The sequence below is a fragment of the Cardiocondyla obscurior genome, linkage group LG07 (genome assembly GCF_019399895.1).
Source record: "Cardiocondyla obscurior isolate alpha-2009 linkage group LG07, Cobs3.1, whole genome shotgun sequence".
Classification (NCBI taxonomy): Eukaryota; Metazoa; Arthropoda; class Insecta; order Hymenoptera; family Formicidae; genus Cardiocondyla; species Cardiocondyla obscurior.
The window spans coordinates 1,245,329-1,266,555 of record NC_091870.1 but is presented as its reverse complement, the minus strand read 5'-3'; the positions used below and the strand labels follow the sequence as shown (position 1 = coordinate 1,266,555).

The 21,227-nt window shown below is 43.6% G+C and overlaps 2 protein-coding genes and 2 non-coding genes across 5 annotated transcripts; 2 read left to right on the top strand and 2 right to left on the bottom strand.

Annotated features, from left to right (window-relative positions):
* Positions 1-1,249: 1,249 nt before the first annotated feature.
* Trnat-agu (transfer RNA threonine (anticodon AGU)) lies at positions 1,250-1,323 on the bottom strand. Its single transcript has one exon. It is a non-coding gene; the product is annotated as a tRNA-Thr (tRNA).
* A 1,235-nt stretch (positions 1,324-2,558) lies between these two features.
* On the top strand, positions 2,559-2,630 carry Trnap-agg (transfer RNA proline (anticodon AGG)). The gene has a single exon. It is a non-coding gene; the product is annotated as a tRNA-Pro (tRNA).
* A 1,535-nt stretch (positions 2,631-4,165) lies between these two features.
* On the top strand, positions 4,166-18,698 carry LOC139104137 (uncharacterized peptidase C1-like protein F26E4.3). Of its 2 annotated transcripts, none has more exons than XM_070659391.1 (8): positions 4,166-4,325; positions 15,610-15,893; positions 16,252-16,321; positions 16,406-16,604; positions 17,133-17,428; positions 17,545-17,744; positions 17,876-18,030; positions 18,120-18,698. In XM_070659391.1, exons 2-8 carry the CDS (start codon positions 15,611-15,613, stop codon positions 18,237-18,239), a joined length of 1,323 nt encoding a protein of 440 aa, XP_070515492.1. In that variant the 5' UTR covers positions 4,166-4,325; position 15,610; the 3' UTR covers positions 18,240-18,698. The 2 variants fall into 2 exon arrangements, with proteins under 2 accessions (XP_070515492.1, XP_070515491.1); XM_070659390.1 differs by lacking the exon at positions 4,166-4,325 and adding an exon at positions 4,814-5,230.
* LOC139104139 (uncharacterized) lies at positions 18,282-20,958 on the bottom strand. Its single transcript, XM_070659393.1, has 4 exons — positions 20,258-20,958; positions 19,975-20,156; positions 19,439-19,807; positions 18,282-19,372 (listed from the first exon to the last, which is right to left on the bottom strand). The coding sequence occupies exons 1-4, from the start codon at positions 20,586-20,588 to the stop codon at positions 19,139-19,141; spliced, it is 1,116 nt and encodes a 371-aa protein (XP_070515494.1). The 5' UTR covers positions 20,589-20,958; the 3' UTR covers positions 18,282-19,138.
* Positions 20,959-21,227: the final 269 nt, after the last annotated feature.

Here is a 21,227-nt window from a genome sequence, read left to right as displayed (position 1 = left end):
GGTGAAGATCACAGTTATCTCGTGTCGCGCGGGGTCATCGCTCTCGCACGATCGCTTAAATGAGGATTCGCGAAGGGGATCGCCGACGGTGTAACGAATGCATTAACTTAGTTTAGACGTATCCTTGCCTCTCTCTCGCGCGCTTATTGTAACGGCGAGACTTCAGGAAACTCGTGCAGATCAATAAACGGCGCGGATTGCGAAATACCGTTTACGCCGAACGTAACGCAATCCCGTCGAAATGCAAATTTTCTCGATCGGCGCCCGATCTCTCCCCCCCTTTCCCGGTCTTTTTCGCACGCCTGGAAAGTCGCGAGCGAATTTTCGCGCATACCTAAGCGATGACCGCGCCTTTAATTTAGGCCCTGAATTGCTTTTAAACGGCGCATTGCCGCAATTGATCTTACGCGTTATAAATAACGGACCCGTAGGCCGCGTTTACGCCAGCTTACTGGGAAACCGAGTGTACGCGAGCGTACAATACCTTGAGCAGGAAATTAGATTCTATTATTGCAGTTGACGGTCTAGGACAGAACGAGTTCCATTCGAATATCGAAATCCCTCCGGCGAGCCGATCAGCAATCTCCGCGAGCTTTCATAAACTCGTAGGAACGAGGTGCTTCATCGAGCGCGCATAACTTATGAGAAAATATATTCATAGAAATTTGTTAAATTAAAAAAAAAAAAAAAAAAAGAAAGAGAGAGAATCCGCGATAGTGTCGACGTGTAGATAAAAAATTGTCGTTTCTCGAGGAATTGCGGAAATATCTGTTTCCTCATAAAACTCTCACGAAGGAAAGAAAAGAGGGCAAACAACGCTGACGAAAATTAAAGTCATGTTAGCTAATATTATTCTAACGTACGACATTAATGTTTACATTTAATTTAACTACTGCTGGCTTTACATTGTGCTACATGGCTCCATTATGTCCCCAATGTGCATGTTCAATATTTAATGAACGTACCGCTAATATTATTGCCACTACGAAAAGAGAGAGAGAGGGACAGAGAGAGAGAAAAAGCTTGATACAAGATTTTTGTTCCCCTGTAGCGTATATGCCTTTCAATTGTTTTTCTTTTCCGCAACATCTGATTATATGCTCATTTCAAATGTAGGCAGCATAACGTAATGCAATTACGACAAGTAGATCTACAATCACGGCGTTATTATCGGGAACGGTAAAATTGCATGCAAGAACAAAAAGAAAAGGAAAAAAAAAAAAAATTTACCCACGATCTATCCTCGTGAAGGCCCCGGAGGGATTCGAACCCTCGATCTCCTGTTTACTAGACAGGCGCTTTAACCAACTAAGCCACGGCGCCTAAGTGATTACACTCTTTTAATAACGTAACATAAGGCACGCGGTCTCAGGTATCGTCGTTTTACTTATCGTTATCTGCCAGGCCGTTATTCTGTTCGCGCATAAGTAAATCTTATTCGCGTCAGAGCGTTTGATGATTTATCAGCAACAAATATCACGGCATCCCGTCGTCGCGTTACGCGAGATGCACGCGCGTTTCGGATGCTAGGCGATAATTCTTTCTTCGCGGGAATCGCTCTGTCACGACCCGGGTGCACCCATACATCGGCAAAAATTTATGGACACTTAAAAACGATCCACTTTTTGTATGCACGACCTACATTTTCAGGGGCGTTACTTGCAACACGGCGAAAAGAAGACGAGGCGGTCGATCTATTTGTGAAATTGAAATATATGAACGCGAACGCTCGCACGGGCGACGTAAGCTGCCGCTTGTCGTTCCGAAACGAGGTGTAACATAATCAAAGTGAAATATGGGCACGCGCGTTAAATAAACGACCGGCTGAAGGGAAATGAGAATTTGAAGTCGCGTTGAAACTCGGAGAGAAATATACATAACGTACATTGACGCGGCAAATAAAAAGTAAAAAAGAAAAAAAAAAAAAGAAAGAAGAAGAAAAAAGTACTTCCTTCCACGAGATCAAAATGAAACTTCGCTATGATTTAGGCTCCAGCGTTATACGATGCAAGAAAATAAAGTTTATACCGTTGACGTTTTAATTCCTCAAATCGCACTAGTTCGATTTTCTATAAATTTAGCTGCCAGAAAAAAATTCACTTTCACAGCGTGAAAAGTTTGACTTCGAGTCAAATCAGTTTCGACTTAATATAAACGAATTAAACAGCTCGGGATAAATTTTCCGGCTGCATAATCGAACGGCGACAAAATTCGCCGATACGCAATTAATTAATACGCGATCTTTGATCTCTGATTCATGAAAACAAGCGATTCCGCGCGATTTATTATCTGCCAATTTTATCTCGTTAGCTAGACGTTACAGAGTCATTTACTTGTGCGCTTCTGCGATAAGGAACCATACGAGTAACATATGTTACACCGGCACTACTTTCTCTTTGAGATACGAAAAAGAGATATTACTTTAGCGCGATGAAATAATCATCGTGGTCTAACAAATTACAGGTTAAATAATTATATATTTTTATGCAATAAGATTTTTAAATGTATCACGAGATATCCAGTGATATAGTCTTTGGAGGCACGACCTCGTACGAAGCGGCTCGTTGGTCTAGGGGTATGATTCTCGCTTAGGGTGCGAGAGGTCCCGGGTTCAAATCCCGGACGAGCCCTGTTTTTTTTTAATTTTTGTAAATATTCCCCCTTTCATTATTCGATTGAAATTCAACGTTAAATAATAATGTAACGCTTCTCTTTTTCGTACGTCATTTATTAAAATATTAAATTAATTTCAAGAGCCACGTGCTTCTTTCGCTCGTATCGACGACGTAATGGAAAACCTGTCCTCACACACGGTCTACGTTCAGGCGTTTCGGATTGAAATCCTGCTTGTTTTATCAAGAAGTGAAATTATCTGTGAAGCATAGAGGAGTTTCAAACGATTTATCAAGCCGCGTCATTAGCGATCGCCTTGGACGGGTTTTATGAATTAACATCTTCCTTCCTCTACTCAATGTCGTTCCGAAACAATGAATAATTAAGGCCCGAGTCAACTGTTATAAATAGCTGCATTATTCGTCAGCTGCAATCGATGATCGACGCGCGCCCGCGATATTAATTAATTCCTAATCCTTCGAGGCATGGAATGCATTCTCGTCGCATGATAAATTTTTAATGCAACGCTGCGATCAAAAATTATTTTTTTTTTCTTTCCTTACGCGAGACCGATTTATTTGCATTAACGCCCGTTAGGTAGGATTCCCGGCGAATTCGTCATCGTTAATTAAGCTGCCGGAATATACATGCGGCCGGCGGGTTATCGCAATCACACGTCGACGCGACACTCGCGCAAATTCGATAAGCGCTCCGGTATTTCGTACACATGTCTCAGTTTACGGAGGCAATCCAGAAAGCATTTGCGTCAAAGGCGAGAAAAATTGTTCCAAATATTTTGAACTTCGAAATTAGATCGCGCGGGAGTAAGAACGAAGCGGCGAAAAATACGCCCCCGCGTTATTTTTTCTCCCCTCAGTTTCTACTTTTTTTCTTTTATTTTTTTTTTTTCGCAAACAGTACCCTGCATTTGCTCGAAAAAGAGTCTGGTTTTATATTTAGAGATGCTTGCTCGCGAACGTCATTGTTATCGAGGCGTATATCAGCATTTCAGCCGTGCCAATTCGTTCATAATCATAATACGATAACAATTCGCGATCTGCATCGTTCGTATCTTCTCGGGCAGCAAACGCATCTAACGGTTTATAATTTTTAATTAATTAAACAAAATAAAAATAAAAAAAAAAAAAAATTAAATTAAAAAAAAAAAGAAAAAAAAAATGTTGCGTTATCAGAACGATATACGTGCGATGTAACATCACGAGTATTTCGAAAAGATGAGTCGGCAAATGCAGCCGCACGTTCGCGCAAAGATGACGCCTACTCGTGTTTTCGCGAGAGCCTTTACCGTTATCAAGGTATCGGACGATATTTCTGCGCGATGATATCGCTCCCCCGGTTGACGCGGTTTCGCGGAATCGTGCGCCTTTCAGCATCCACGCAACGTAGTTTTATCCCCGTCGAATAATCGCGGCTTTACGCGCGTCTCGTCAATGACGAATCGGAAGTCCGCTCGCTTCAGGAGATCCGGTCGGCAAAATAAAACCGATATAAATTTCAACGCCTGTATTGCCCGACTCGAACCTCAGTCGAACTCGCACTCCGGATCCGCCAGCATCTCAGACAGATTTCTTTTTTCCCTCGATCGACCGCGGGTGCAGTTTCTCGAGTGCGATCTCTTCGCCGGGCGCAGAACGCGCGCGTTCATCGATTAAGAGACAGACCTCGCATCTCGGATCAAGCAGGCTCGCCGAGTGAGTACAATCCTTGACCGTTAATTATTACGCGCGTCCTAAAACGGGATTGGGTTCTTAAAGATGGTAAGAGCTATCGGTATCTTCGTACGAGAGATAGCGATAGCAGAGGGTCGCCTGTTGGTTCTAGAAATAGCTAGGACAGCTTCATCTGTAGGGCTTCGAGAGGCTTGGGCAACCGGCACGCTGCAGCATCTCGAAATGTTGGCGTCTCCGAGATTAAATCGATCGCACTTTTTCATCTTTATCTCGCAAACGATCAACGTTAACTCGTCGCGTTGGAAAGTATCGGGATATACCACCATCGTCCTTCGTCGGACGATTTTATAAAGACCGCGAGGTTTTTTTTTTTTCGCGACTCGAGACTACCGACGTGCGTAACGTTCGCGCGGGCTCGCCTTCGACGACCATTCGCCGTGTTTTCGTCTTCGTCATCCTGGTGACGGGGAACGACGGAAGAACCCGCGGCAAGGAGATCCGGTGGGTGGTGGACCATGCCGATCCGCGTCTCACATGTCGCTCGGTCGTGCCGCTGCTCTCTCCGCTCCTCGCGTGACGGTTCGAACCGAATTGTGATACGGAGACTTAGTTTAGCTTGCGTTTACCTCTCGTCTTCTCGCGGGTCAGTTAGGCTCGCGCTTTCGAGCCGCCAGCACCGGCTGTGTTCTCTTTTCCCTCCCGTGATCGTTCCCGATCGCGTGCCGATCCCACGTCCCGGCCACCCGAGACCTTCCCGCGGAATTCAATATTATTATTAATTATTACTTTTCCGCAGTCCTTCCGTTATTTCGTTTTCACGTCGCAGCCGCGTAAAATCGTTTCCGGCCGCACGAGGCACGTGCGAACGACAGTCGCCGAAGAAGACAGTCCTCGATTTGGACCAGACTGAGTCTCGCCGTTCTCGAGTAAGTGGTATAGATTGATAACTGATGTATCGTAAAATGACAAGCGCCGTCGATTTGCTTTTTATTGATTTTCCACGAAAGTGGGCGCAAAGTGTGGGCTCGCTCGAGTTCGTCTAAGTTATGCAAATAGTTGTCAACTGATCGTACGAGTTATGCGAAAGCAGAAACGCAAAGTCATAAATCTGAAATTTTTACTACGTTCATCTGTGCACGAATAGAAAAGAATTTTTTTTTCTTATTTTTTTCTTTTTTTTGGTTTACGACTCTTAACGTGAATTATTTCGTATCCGAAGCCGTAATTCGCGGTTCTCAAAATTTCAAATTAATTTACTGCGACATGATTATAAGTCTTTCTTATCAGACAAATTAGCAATAAATGAGTTTAAGATAAGTCTCTAATTGCATTTTTCCTTACGTCCATTCACAATCGTCAGCTTTAATTTTCTTTGCTGATAAATAGATACCTAAGTTTAAATATCTTATAAAATCAAAATAACTATTATTAATTAAAAATATATCAAATTAAATTTCGCTATTTATTACAACGTTTAATTAAATATTTTTCGGTCGGTTCTTAGAATCGCTTGATCGTAATAAAGTCAGCGACGAGAGAAAAAAAAATAAAAAAAATTACGGCGCACGTACGTGTGTACGGGATTAATCTGCCGACGAACTTTGACAAGCGTGCCAGTTTGTACGATATCCTAATGTCGCGACCTGTACGATGGGACTAGCCACTTAAATTAATAAAGATCCGTTTGCCGTTATCGACCTAATCCGCAAATTGTATCAATGATGCGAGTCCGGAGGTAGCGGGATGCTTCGATTCGTTGCGATCGAAGATCAAGCCAGCCGGAGGTCAACAAGTATAGAAGGTGAATAGATTCTTTTTTAGCCTCCGAATAAATAGGAATTTTTTATAGCTTCGATTTTCGCTACAATGCGATTAAGATTAAGATTCTTTCTCAACGGTCCCTCTCTCTCTCTCTCTCTCTCTCATTTTTTTATATCAGTTTGTTCAATGCTCGCATTATCTCTGCGAGCTCGAGAAGAAAGCCTCATCAAGTCGCATTCTTAGCACAGCCGAGCAATTTATATCACGACGGGGCCTGTAACTCTATGCAACGGATATCGCGCGGCGATTAACGCGAGAGAGCGAGCGTGTGTGCTACGCGCGATAAGTACGCGAAGCGCAAAGTAAAATAAAATATAAGGGTGGAGAAAAGAAAAAAAGGACGTAAAAAAAAAAATATCTCATTCGTCGAAGAGCGCGCCGAGAAAATCACGCCGTGGGATATCTCTAAAACTCGCGCTCGCCCTTTAAAATTTTTTTTCATTCTCGCGGCAAGTCCCGCAGCCTTGTAGCGCCGTGCCAATTAGTCGTATGTGTATATGGTAATATTGCAACTTTCATCGGTAGTAGCATTTTAATAGCGCTGACTTTTCAGTACACGTACGGGATAGATAAATTATAACCAGCTTGCAGAGCTGTATGTCATACGAGACACGAGGCTGTGACGACTGCAGCGGAGGGGAAGACGTTGGCGCGAAACTTTACGCGTCGTTGCGGTGCCATTAAAGTATCAGATTTAAATAAATTTAATGATAGATAAATTAATTTATTTTTCCTTTTTCTTTTGTTCAATTTATTCAATGTCCACGATCGAACGGGGATATCCACGAACGCGATAATATCAGTCGCTTTAAAATGTGACGCGGAAAAATTAAATTCCTACATTTGGGAGAATATAAAAATTTTAGATACGATCTTACGTTATATTGTTCCTTATCTCTGGACACGCGATGGAATGTCACCTCGGTGAAACAGAGCGTATCACACGCGCATTTCAAATATTCCTTATATTCTATCTCCTCGCACGTGATACGGTAAACGTGAACGAGCTTATCTCCATCTCTGCGCGATTTAATACGAATGGCTTTTGGTATATTTTGACGATCCGGTATCATACGTACGTGGATCGATTTTTAGAGCAGACTCTTCCGCCGTTGCGATCAAAGTAACGACTAAGCGGCAACGAATTTACGGGCGCAATTAAAACTCCCACGGTGCAGTTGCATCATCAAAACAAAGCGGCGACTAAGAAAGTCTCGTCCACCGTTCTGCCTCGGGCCGGGGCGTATTAATAATCTTTCGCGACGCGCGACGCGACGGAAAGTAAACATCTTTTGATGAACGAACTGCGACGCGGACGAATCTGGCGCTAATCCCGCGTTAATGAAAAGCTCGTTATCAAATGGGCAAGATGTAGGTCGGGCTCCAGTCGCGAGAGGTAAAAAAGCTTCATTTTAATTATCGCGACGCTTATCGAGGACGACCGCGGCGAGCAAGAGACGGCTTCGGGCTGTTCGCCAGCGTTGGATCTAACTGCCGATCCAATTGTCGAAGAATCCGCGTGAAAGTCGACGTGGCTCGGATAACGACGTGAGACGTTTCGCTAATTACGCCGTGGCTGCCCCGTTAGGGACGAAGGTTTTGATAATTTCAGAATAGAACGCGCGCGACACGTGTCAGGTTTCGTAATCGCGTATGCGTCAACTGTACGACGTAATCCCCTCGACAAGACGCCGCTCGCATGTAATTCGCTTCACGGGGAGATTGGTACCGCGATAGCGGCGTCAAAGTGCGGTGCCAGGCGTGTCCGCAATTTGCCGATAGTTGCAGGCAACGTGCATTAGCAAGTGTTCCGCGACGGTAATTGAACGATTATCGTGTCATTACGATTGCGATGACAAGAACAATTCGTCGGTAAAGGACTCCGTCGCGGAAATTGATTGATTAAAGCGATACGAGGAAACGCGTAAATCGATTAATTATGCATATCTTCGAATCGATCGTTGCAGCCACCGGATAGACTTCCACCGCGATATCGAAGACGAGATACGCCGATGCGAATTGTCATCGCTATATTTACTTGCGGCGTATACACTGCCGGCTTGATTGCCGATCATGGATTTACGTATTATTCTATCAATGCGAAGTAACGAGAGACTTCGAAACGGCGCTATCAAAGGAAAGTTATTAAGAGAGAATTATGTAATTTATTTTTATTCACGCGCGCAAACGTACGTCAGAAAAAAAAATAAAAAAAAAAAATAATAAAAAAAATAAAAAGGAACAAACTCAATTTTGTTCGCGCATGAGTGAAGTGTTAGCAGTTAATAAAACCAAGAATGTACGGATTGCATTGACACGCATCGCGAGATCGATATACTTTATTGCTGTAAATTAACTGAACGCGCTTATTGCGATTTACCGTTATCACAGACGCCGCCGCAGAACGGCTGTTAAGGAATGGCTATTAATCGCATCCAATAAATCAGTTTACGATGTTAGAGAGGCGTTGATAAATGTTCGCGGTGGATACGTGTCAGACACGTGATTCGAACGCGCTCTCGTGCTAAATTATGCGTATCTTAAAATTGCGCGGTAAAGCTGGACTTTAACGCGCTAATGTATCTGATGATCCTCGAGCCGCAGATCAAATTTCATTGTTAATTCCGATTTAGCGTTATTTCGAACGATGATAATTTCATTCGAACGAAGTGACACGCGTATCGCGCCAGTCAGAGGCCGTTGCGGAATTGATGCTCTTCCGAGGCAACCGAACGCAAACAACCTATAATACCGCGGAATTTGGGGCAACAGCGCGCATCATCCTGTCTTTCTGCCTGATATGACGTATACGTTATTTTTAGTATTAACAATTTGTAGGGCCGCGAATAACCGCGGCGCGCCGTGCAGTAAACACACTTTTAAAAAAGAAAAGAAAAGAACCGGAATGAAATTTATTTCACAACGCTGAGAAAAAAAAAAAAAAAAAAAAAAAAAAAAAAGAGGGGAGCGGGCGAGAGAAAATCTAACGGACCGTTTATATAAAGACTAAAACCCGTGAAAAAAAGAAAACAGCCTCGCGACTAATAATAAACTGGATTAGCGAACTTAACGTAAATTTATTTTGAACGGTAATCTCGACTTGAGAATATTCCGAGAACTATCTCAGTGATAAAAGAAATTTATACGAAGTAGAATTATTTTAATTGGGGAATTCGTGGACACGTTTCTCGAAAATGATGTAGCAATATCGTAGACACTTTGACGGAGAGATTTGTTGAGACAGACAGATCGTCCACGTCGCGATAAATCCTTCGACTGGAAAAAACGACGACAGACCGAATTACGCGCGATACGTAAAGGGATGTAAAATGTTCGCGCGCGATTACCGCCGATCTGCACGCGTGACATTTATTGCCCGCAGTATCTCGTCCAACGAGGAGGTAAAGGTAACGTAAATCGGCTGGCACGCGTCTCGGGATTTGGCGCAAGAGAATTGAGCTTCCGTGCGATCGCACTCCGATCCGTTCCGGCGCGGCGCGGTACGGATTCTCTATTTGAGAGCGATGACCATTCGCGTGGGTCGAAAGCTCTTAAGCAGAAACGCTCCTTTAACGAAGCTGCGGTACGTTGCAGGCCAATAATAGCGCTCGTTTCGCCGACAATAATTGTCGGCCTATAAATCCCGATTAGCTTTTTACGACGCACGTGAAGCGAGCCGCGCTCGGATCGAAGAAGAAAAATCCGGGAGGAATTTTTTTCATTTTCTTCTTTTATTTTTTTTCTAAGAAGGAGATCGCGGGGAGCCATGAGAATCCCATGATCGCGCTGATCCGAGCCAAACCGAGCGCTATTATTTGCCTCGAGCTCATTCTCGAGAAGAACGGGCGCTCAGAAGAAAGATGCGTCTCGCGCAGCATCCCTGTCGTAAAAAAAAAGAAGAAGGGGGAGCGAAGCCGCGCGAATCACGAGATCTTTTTAATTCTGATACATTCTCTCCCCCGCTTTTCGTACGGCCCATAAAAATAAGCAGAGGCAGAATATAAAGCAGGGGGGCTCTATACGTCTCGGCCTGTTTATTTTTCCAATATCCGGCGGAACGGAATGCCCGAGCGCATTCAGAAATACCTACAACGAAAGAACCGGGTCCGCGCTCACTTCGATTCTCCCTCTTGACACACGATCGCGATTCTTTCGAAATATTCCTTAGAATCCGCGTATCCGAAATAAATGCATCGCGTATGTTGAAAGAAGTCTTCGATCCGAAAGCATAGCGGGCGGTAAAGATTAAAATTGATTTTCTCGAATTTCTACGAAACGAAGCCGAAACTTGAACCCGCGGACTTGGAAGCATTAACGAGTATGAAAGAAGCGTTAGCTTCTTTTTCTTTTTTTTTTTTCCGTGGAAAGCAATGTCGGGTCTCGAATGTGAAAGAGGATATACGTGAAAGTTGATACGCGCGTCAGTTAGTTTTGCACGTCGCACAAGTCGACGCGAGCATTGATATCGCGTTATGTCATTGCGATTAACGACGCGCTGCTTGATAGTCAGTTTGCCGAGAATTACAAAACGCGCTCCACCTTATGAATACATGCAAGCGTTCGTCGGGGTGTTTAACATAAGTGAACGTTCGCGGATAGGAGTTTCTAAATTCTGAGCTGGACGAAGTAAGTACGAGTAGGAGCGATAACAGAAAGTTTCGAAATAATTTTACCTAAAAATGCAAAAAATATGCAACGCACGCGGAAGCTTCGAGTGCTGAACTTGATGCCTCGAAAGAGAGCCGGAGATTGTTAATGGTCTCTCGAAATCTGCATACTTGTCGAAAGCCTGGCGAACGACGAACTCTTCTTGCCGACGAAAGAGAGGACTAACTGAGGTAATAATTCGAAGGACAATCGGTTGACGTATATTCTATAAGTATATGCGCGTAACTAAGCGTTGTATCAACCGCGAATGAATCACGGAACTAATTCGATGATGGGCGAAAAAAAAAAAAAAAAAAAAGCAGGAAAAAAACCACGCGACTCGCGGACGTGAAATGACATCTTCGACGACTTCTCGGCGTGAAGGAACATCGTTCGGTGAAAGACGCGATTAATTCATTTCTATTCGATGGCGTGGCATGAACGCGCGGGCGAGTTGACGCGATGCTCGTGGAATTTAATCTATAATTATGATGTGAAGACCGCGCTCTCCGGCTAGCTAATCGAAGACACGCGTTGCATTTAATCAGGGATGCTGCGTCACTCGCACGCGCTGATCTCACCCGTCATCGATCAAGGAGCCATTGCCGAAGCGAGTCGTAAGCGATACAAGTGTCGTGAATGAAATCTGGATTTCTCTCGGTGCATCAGTTGGGCGTTATAAAATTAAATACCTCCGTTTCCCCCTATTTTGCTTTTTTATCTCAGCCGTGTCGTCTTAACGTTTACCTTGATTTATATTATTTTTCGGTACTCGCGAAATAAAATTTTTACGCCCCTCTTCAAAGTCACGGAAACCCCTGACCGGACCTCGCTTTTACGTCAGACCGAATGTGAAAATGTGCCTCACGCGTCTGTATTATAGTATCTCGTGCGGTTTCCTACGTCAGGAGAATGCTCACGCACATGTTTCATCTTGCGAAAGCGTTCTAAATTATTCGGTGGTGTATATGGTATGACGGATATTTCTACAACGTTGCTATGTTATTTCGACGAAACATTGCAATTACGCGTCTCCGTAATGCCTCTGCGATATTTCATTGTAACTTATAACGCCACGATGATTTCGCGACGTAACTCTAAAAGCTCTTGTGTTGTACAGACTTGTATTCAGTAACGAACTTTGGCGGAATGACGGAGGAAAGATTCGAGTAGCTTTTGTTCCTTAAAAACTGACTTGAGTCAAAAAATTCTTTTATTTTAATAAAAAAAAAAAAAAGAAAAAACTTTAAAATATTCATAAAATGCGGCGATCAAGTGCATAGCTATCGGAGGAATTTATCGAACAATCCTATTTGACGTCATGCCAAACACAATCGATATGCGACAGCTGTACTAACTCCCGTACGTTTCTTCGCTGTCGTAAAAGTAATCCTGACGGTCAATCGAGTCATCGATGATGTCGCCAATCTTTTCATCACTGATGATCGATGCGAAAAATCTTTATCTAAATTGCAGAAGCAATACAGAAACAATCTGGGTTTCCTACGTCCGTGCCGAATATTGAAATCACGTGCAAGTTTAAAAAAAAAAAGAAAAAAAAGGAGACGCTCGTGTGAACGTCGATAGTCGCAGTTGAGCAAGATCAAACCGTTACTGCATCACGAATTTGCTGCTAATGAGACTAATGGGTCAAGACCGCTTTGTTATGCGGTAGTGATAGCGGCGATAAGCAGCGGCTTAATATCATGCAAAGCGCGAATCGGGTTAGACCAACACGGTCTCCAGTAACTGACATATAAATGGAAAAAAAAAGAAAAAAAAAAACCACACACACAAAGTTCACCGTTCACGAGTTATTATCTAGAGCTCCTAGCTTAAGTTGATACGACCCTACGCGGAGAGAATTTATGGGTCGCCGGAGGAAAGAAAGAAGCAACTAAAAATATACACAATCTGCGATCTTCCCTGCGGCGAAGGGACCTTAAATTGACTCCACTTTCAAGGCTGACTTTAAATTGAGCTCATTGATTTGGGGGTCCTACAACAGCCGTGTGTCTTAACCTTGGTAACCTTAGAAATACCCCTGGAGTCGCGCCAGTCCTCGGGACCGGCTGGTTAAACGAACTGTCCGTCTTACATTAGCGCGTCAACTCCACTTACATTAATTAGCATTTGGATACCATCGGTCTTGCTCTACGTCTGCTCGCCCGAGCTCGTTATTGTTCGCTATTACTGTAACCGACCTAGCGTCCCGGCAATTAACGGCCCGGCGAAATCCCGCGACGTCGACCAGAACGTCGCGGGTCCCAACCGCGAAGGGACGAAAATAGCGGAAAACTTTCAACGCGCTATTTCAAGTGCAGCGAAATTAAACCGCAGCCGCGGTGCATGCCAATGCCGCGTCACGCCGCGAGGCGTGATCGCACGCGAGCGTACGTTACCTAATAACGCGTCCCGGTGATTCGATTTCGCGGGGTGCTATCGCGAAATATATGAAACTCGCGAGTGACGTAACTTTGGACCGGGTCCAGAGGCCGTTCTCGCGCCTCCCTCGGAGAGACGAGTTCCACGCACGAAGGCCGCACGCATTTCGCTTCACGAGTTACGATCGATCAAACCCTGGAGACATTCGTAAACACTTCCACTTCTTTGCCGTTCCGCGGCAGTTCGCGGCTGACCGACTTTCGTTGGTGTCGCCTTATCGCGAGTGACACATCGCCGGGGATTTGCGTATCAATGCGCACCGACGTTGATTAACAAGGCGGGGCACACGATTCCGAATCATTTCTTTTTTCATTCCAGTCGTCGCGCGGGAGAGAAAGATCTCGAAATGCAAATTCGACCCCCCCCGAGATTCCACGCGCAGATTATCGGTGATTTATAAGTTCACCAAGCCCTTGTCGAATGCCTTCTCCTGGTTCACCGGCTTTTTATATTTATTTTCTTTTTCTCTTTTTTATCGCTCGAGGGATCTCGTCGGTGGCTGCATCCCGGGTCGCTCGCCGCGAGTTAAATTTAAGACCCCGTAGTTTTTAATTAACATTCCTACGTCTGTCGTATATCCCGGGCACGTCCTCATCCTGACCTTCGTAGGGCGCGACGCTGACGTCACGGGGTCAGCTGCCGTCGATCCCGTAGACGCACCGTTGCGCCCGTATTCTTTTATTCGAGGGTCTTAACTCGAACTTTACGATCTTTCGTTTGCTTTCGCTTTCACGTTGGCCGGTATTATTTGCTCTTCGTCGGATGGGACTTGGTCGCGAGGTCAGAGTTCACAAGAACCCTTGGTATAAATTTTCTTCTACGTCTTCGTCTTCTTTTTTTTTTTTTTTTTTTTTTAATTTTATTTGTACTCGTTCGCGGGCAAATTACCGTTTTATTGCGTAGACGGCGCGCGAAGGCGACATTTGTGACGTCTCGGGGGGAAAGACGGGTCAAGTGAACGACCTACTTATTCACGCGTTCACACGCGGGGATGAATTATTTGCATTAATTGTCCGTTTCTCAATGAACGCGCTCGTCTCGATTCTACGCGGAGAGTCCGATCGGGGACACTCCGTGCGATCCTTCGACCGTATGCGACTCGAAGAGGCCGCCGATGCAGTTCTCGGAAGCATGGAGAACGCATTGGAGTACGCATCGTTGAGTAAAATAATTTTGCGCTTCATGTATTATAAGAATGTCCGACAGATTATGTAAATTCGCGAGTGCACCGAGCGTTCCAAACGACTTCTCGACTAATTCATAATTATCTTTCTAGTCGCGAAAAAAAAAAAAAATATCAACTTACTTTTAATGGAACGCGATCGTTATTAAAGTCAGCGAGATAAAAATGTTACTTATTTATTTTTTTTTTTTTTAAGCAAAACGTTTCTAATTTTTTTTCTTTTTTTTTTCTAATAAAAAATATAACTCTACGTACGTCTTTAATGTAAATCCCGATCTTAACAAAATGTATTTTTTTAATTTAATCAAGTATAATCGATTAATCGGTTCTTATCGTCACGCAAGCATTTGTCCGAGCTCAGGAAGCTGAAATCGCGGGCCTCGTTCCAGTCTGGTAAACTTCATCAATATTATAATGCACTCGATTCGGGTGACAACACGTTTCGAAGTTACATGATCCGTAATATTTGATGCACAGACCGACTGTGCGAGCAACAGATGCCGAGCTCGTTGCTCCGCGGCGAGAAACCGGTCGAATCATTTGCCGCCGTATAAATCGTTTCAACGCAGTCGTAAAATTAAAATTCCTCGGCACGCTTCATCGACGCGAGGCGCCATCAATTAACTACCTTAATTACTTTCGATCTTATTAAAGAACTCTTCAATTGGATAGCTACGTGAATCGAGTATCGCCCAAGCTAAACGTAACGCAGCGTCTGTGCGCACGCTATAAAGTTAAAGTGCTAGAAAACGAAGGAAGCGCTCAAGGAGAGAAGCTGAATGATTTGTTTGGTAAAATGTTATGCGTCGAGACGTTGCACAAGTCAAGAGACTTCCATCATTCTCTCTAGAATGCCTCGTGACGAATCGCACGGCATTTAAGCGGCCAACATCTTGAAATCGTTCCAAAGCAGACGGGACGACGAGCACCTCGGTGCCGGGACGCAACGCCGCGAACTCCTGGCACCGTTTATTGTTGTCAATTGCCAGCTGTTACCGAACCCTACATATCGGTTTGAGCGAGCGCACCTGGCTTACTCGGCATCGGTGCCGCCCGACGTTAACGAGGTAGCTAAGAGGCAAGCGAGGTCCGTAATCGCGTTCCCGTACGAGTGTCGAAACTCAAGCGCGCTAAACGCGGAATAAATAAAATCACGCGACAGCCGTAACGAAATTAATACAACGCTCGTCGCGTAATAAATGGTTTCAGGATGTGGACCGCTCACTGCCAAAATTTAGTATTCATCGCCATTGTGTTCTTACCTTACGCCGTGAGAAGTATCCCGGATTACTCTGGACTGCCGTCCGGGCCGTATTGCGCGTCGAGGTATCCCGCAGGTGACTGCTGCTCAGGACGGCAGGATGAGTGCAGCGCGCCGATCCTGAGAACTCTGTGCTACTGCGACGATTTCTGCAACCGTACCAGCGCCGAGGACTGCTGCCCGGACTACTGGTCCCACTGCAAAGGGATAACGCCACCCCAGGAGATTAATCGTACGTTTGACACAACGCGAGCAATAACGTCGTCACGTCGCACGTACTTACCTCGTTACGAAGAGTCGGTCCTCAAGTGCATCGATCGATGCGGGATCGAGAGCTGCTCACTAATTATACCGCGACCGTTCGCGACGAGGAACTTCACTTCAACCGTCGTTTCGATTAAATTAACCGATGGTTAATACTCGGTGCTGCCAACAGCATTTTAGCTGGCCACGGTGTTTTCGCGGCGTCGCCTGATTGGCCGGCAGAAAGTGCCGTTGGCACCATTGGAACGTTAATCAGTTATTGCAACTTAATCGAAATAGGACTTTTATTTATTTGTTTTATTTTATTTTTTTTTATCATGTTTTAGGGGGGTCATGCTCCTTCCAGGGTAGGAAGTACCATCACGGGCAAACGTCAAAGGTTAATTGCAACGTATGGTAATGTCTGCTTTTCTCGCGTAAAAGTCGATGATATGAGATAAATGCACGAGTCTTGCAAACGTTTACCGATTTGTTTTCCAGCAAATGCTCCTCGCTTGGAAATCGCGCCGAGATGCTGTGCGAGGAGAATCGTTGCTTGATCGAGCCGGAATTAATAGAGGACGTCAATATGCAGGAATTCACTTTAGGATGGCGCGCGGGAAATTATTCCGACTTCTGGGGAAGGACACTTCGGGACGGCGTGGAACTTCGTCTGGGCACTCTTAATCCCTCGCAGTCCGTAAGTTCACGACAGTCGAAATCGTGACTTAAATATTGGCAACAAGCCTCGGGCAGATTACCGTAAAATATTCGCAGAATTAATACTTCTCAAAGAGTTCCTTTGCGCTTGAGAGCAACATAAATTATCCAAGGAGACGAATTTTAAAAACGACGAGGCTTTTTTACACACTGGATTGCACGAAACTCTCTTGTTTATACGTACCTTGATGAATTTAAAGTGAGGCGACTTTGTTCTTAACACGTAGCAGAGTGTATAGGCACAAAATCTGCCTGGTAAAATCGAGTCAACTGCTTGCTCGCGCGACAAAGCTAAAGTTTCACGGTTAAAGTAATTCGCTTCTTTGTTACAGTGCTTCCATGAATAACGAATGTAACTTGAATGTAGACAGTGCCCGACTTCAATTCACAGAAATATGTAAAATTCAGTACCCGAGGCGAATATTGTTTCCCTGAGCCTTATGACGTTCGTTAATATACATAGAACGTAATCGAAAAGATCCTGGATCTAAAGCTTTCTTCTGCATAGGTGTACAAAATGAATCCGGTGCGACGTAATTACGATCCGGATGCACTGCCACGAGAGTTTGACACCAGGACACGTTGGCCGCGCGATATATCCGGCGTCCATGATCAAGGATGGTGCGGCGCCTCCTGGGCCGTGTCCACAGCCGACGTCGCATCCGATAGATTCTCGATCATGAGCAAGGGTGTTGAAAACGTAGACCTGAGCGCCCAGCATCTGCTCTCTTGCAATAACAGAGGACAGCAAGGCTGCAGAGGTGGCTATCTCGATCGTGCTTGGCTCTTCATGAGAAAATACGGGTATTTTTCTATGGAGATATTCCTCTTTTATTTAAAAGTGTTAAATTATTTTTTATTCTATGATGCACGACGATGAGTTTCCGTTCAATTTGATTTTAATATTCTCTTTTTTGCAGACTGGTGGACGAGGAATGTTATCCTTGGTCCGGTAAGAACAGTCAATGCAAACTACGCAAGAGGAACGTCTTAAAGGCTGCCGGCTGTCGAAGCCCGCCAAATCCATTGAGAACAGAATTGTACAAGGTCGGACCAGCCTACCGCCTGGGTAATGAAACTGACATCATGCAGGAAATTCTGACCTCTGGACCTGTGCAAGGTAGCCTATAATTAGACGCTCGCGTTAATTGAAATTCTAAAACGCGCATTGACATTTAGAATCGTTACCTTGTTGACGATAACACGTCGAAAATATAACATTGATAAAATGATTAATTTGTCTTTTTGCAGCTACCATGAGAGTTTATCAAGACTTCTTCATTTATAAGAGTGGAGTATACAAACACTCCCGAAGTGCAGAATTGCACGACTCTGGTTATCATTCGGTGAGAATAATCGGTTGGGGCGAGGAGCACTCTTATCGCGGTCCGCCGGTTAAATATTGGGTGAGTTTGTATCACATCGCCCAGTTACATAATAACTGCAATAAATTTCAATTTAAAATTATAAGTAAATTAAATTTGATCTCTTTCAGTTGGTCGCGAATTCTTGGGGGTACAATTGGGGAGAGAACGGACTCTTCAAGATTCAAAGGGGAACGAACGAATGCGAGATCGAGTCATTCGTACTGGCGGTATGGGCCAAGACAATATAAAGAAAAAAAAAAAAGGAAAATACCAAAGTACTAGAATATCCGATTGTCTTAATCACTGTTGGTGCATTTATTGAATCTCTGTCGTCAGTTCGTTGTACGTAATGACGTCTCGTAGACGATGAAATATGACGATACATCGATGTTCGAAAGTATGTGATCCAGTGCCTCCGTACACGCCTTATTACACGTAGGATCGAGAACAAGAAAAGGAGAGGGGAGTAGGGACATTAATATTTAATATGTTAATTCAGTTTATTAATCAAAAAGTGTCATTGTTATTTTCTCATTATTCGTAGACAACATTAACTAATTTTATATAGAAACGCGTTCGTCGTTACGTGATAATCGATATATTGCGCAAAAATCACGTTTCTCTCACGTATCATCCATGTGTCGCGGCGACTTCGACGTGTAAAAAGTACTAAGTGCCAAGCGCATGAAATAAATTTTGTAAGAATTTTTATTTTATTTTATTAAACATTTTCCATGCAAGAAGATAAACACCGCGAAAATTTTCGACGTTTATCGATTGCATTTTTATTTTTTAAAAATTAGTTAAGGCTCTCTGTGTTTTACGCGATCTATCTAAAATTAAACACGTACGTTTGCTATGCGTGAGGGATACATATAACGTTCCCTTAAGGTAAATGGCAGTGTATTGGTGTATTATAATGTGATACTTACGTTCTTATCTTCATTTTTAGGTGTATCGAAATACTTGTGCAAAATGGATATTATAATTTCTTTCAACCCTTTCACATAGAGATCTTTCCGTGATTGACTTAAATAAATTTAAATATCAAACACGTTCGGCGATACATAATATCAGGCACTCGAAGGATGATTGTGCACGTTGCGTCACTAATTAGAAGGAACTCTCTTTCACGATGATTTCACCATTAAACTACGACGCTTCGCCTGTTACTCTTGCAATGAGGACTGTACACCTCCAATTTGTCCCGCGGTGTGTTCATCGCGGAATAATCGATGGGGAACGGTATGCTATTACCGCGAATCATGCAAGAATCCGTCATGCCCAGGAAATGCTCTCCCGGACCGAACGGCCCACGACCAAAGAGGAAATTGGCGAATACTAATTGATATTGCGGCCAGCCAAGAGGATGATCTCCGTTCTGTAACAAATTTTTATTATTAATTTTTTATGAAAATAATTTATGAAAGTAATTTTATTAACTAACCGAAGTCATAGCGTTGTATGCGACATCCAAGCATTTGTTTATCCGGTCGATATCCAGACCGACTACGGATCCGTAGAAAGCAGCGAGTTCTTTTTTACTTATCATCCCGCTTCCGGAGCTGTTTATGGCGAGGAAAAATACTCTGGGCATGACTTTGATCCAAAATGGCAAATCTTTGTAACTAGCACCGTCCGGCGGTGCGACGGTTTGCGCCCACCAAGATAACCAATCTTCAAGACCGACCTTCTTATCTGACTCTACAAGACCTTTTTTATCCTGAAGGATTAACCCGGCAAATCCATTCTCGATCTCCAGAAGCCTCAGGTACTCTGGGCCGTTCCACGACCAATCCGCAAATCTTCTTAAACGCTTTTAAAAGAAAAAAAAAATTATTATTCCTGCATTATTTCGATATTTTCTTACTTTAATATATGGATACACAGTTATAAATTCAAAATATTAGTATATTCGTAAGATAAGATAAGATAAAAATTTTGTTTGAAATACAAAGTTAAATCTTTGAAAGCTGATCTTACCTCAGAGAGTATTGCGAAATCCTTTCTGTTGATGTAACCATCTTTATCATGGTCTAAGAGGTGCGTAAAAAAATGAGAGAATTTATCCCGCTGAATGGGAGCTAAGGCCTCTGAACCGCCGCTCTTAATAAATTCAAGGGCGGATAAGCTGTCGTCACTCGGATAGCGGCTCACCCAGGTAGCTAAAAATAAATATAGTTAGTTACATATAACATTATTAAAATCTCTTAGAATACTGCTATGAATTAAAGAGCTCGACAAAATTATTTAATAATGTGTTTACTCCAGACATGTACGCTCCAGCTGGGGTGTTCCAATTCAGGAGCAACGACGGGCGCGACGGTGAGCTCGTCAACATTGCTACTGGTCGTTCTCCATCTCTTCAGCAGGTCCTTGGTACGATCTCGTGTGCGATCGCATGCCTGTCGCCAATTGGTGATGAATTTGCGCGGTACTTTGAGCGCGTTGGGGTCATCCAGGCTAATTTCCTGCCCGCTGCCGAGCGAGCTGCGTTGACTCTTATCCTGCTGTTCGCTACCACCGCCGCCGCTTGAGGTACCATCGTTTTCCGGATAATACATTGGATCCTTTATGCTACCCGAGCGGCTTTCCATGATGGACTACTTAGTCGACGTCATGTCTAGCCGATGCTACGTATATTTCAAAGGGGGGATCTCTCTCTCCTGAAAATAATCAATTCCACCAGCCGGAGAGGTCACCAGGTCGCTCGATATTGCGACCGCGCCGTTTCGTCGCCACGGAGTCTTCCGCGGGGGTGTAACCGGGTACGATGGTAAACGTGTAGGTGTGTAGATCTTTCCTTGATATCTTGCGATTTTCCTCTTCTTTTCCTTTTCTTTACTTTTTAGAATTGAGCACGAGCATCCAAATATTTTATTCGGAATTACCGAAGTCAGAATATTTATTATTTTCTAGTTACATAAATGCAAATAACGATTACATACTTATGCAAAATGGTGTAAAGGTGTGTTTCAATATTTATTACGTGTATTATTTCCTAGACATTTATTAAAAAGTTAAAGAGAAAATATATAGCGTTTCAGTCGATTATAATCTGTATTATCAAAACTTTTCTTTTTTTTTTTTTTTTTTTTTTTTTGTACAATAGTTATATTATTCATCAAAATACAATGAGGTATATATTTTATTATATGCATTACGAATGACAACGTGATTATAAATTGGTCAATATTTCGCTTTATTTAGAATATTTTTTAATTTTATTATGTATC

What these genes read in the sequence shown, in the direction of transcription:
- LOC139104137 (XM_070659391.1), top strand. Translation starts at nt 15,611, where the DNA reads ATGTGGACCGCTCACTGCCAAAATTTAGTATTCATCGCCATTGTGTTC. An exon ending in CTCTTAATCCCTCGCAGTCC is followed by an intron (nt 16,605 to 17,132) that starts GTAAGTTCACGA and finishes TCTTCTGCATAG; the next exon opens with GTGTACAAAATGAATCCGGT. An exon ending in CTCTTCATGAGAAAATACGG is followed by an intron (nt 17,429 to 17,544) that starts GTATTTTTCTAT and finishes TCTTTTTTGCAG; the next exon opens with ACTGGTGGACGAGGAATGTT.
- LOC139104139 (XM_070659393.1), bottom strand. Translation starts at nt 20,588, where the DNA reads ATGGAAAGCCGCTCGGGTAGCATAAAGGATCCAATGTATTATCCGGAA. An exon ending in ATTTCGCAATACTCTCTGAG is followed by an intron (nt 19,808 to 19,974) that starts GTAAGATCAGCT and finishes TTCTTTTAAAAG; the next exon opens with CGTTTAAGAAGATTTGCGGA. An exon ending in CATACAACGCTATGACTTCG is followed by an intron (nt 19,373 to 19,438) that starts GTTAGTTAATAA and finishes AATTTGTTACAG; the next exon opens with AACGGAGATCATCCTCTTGG.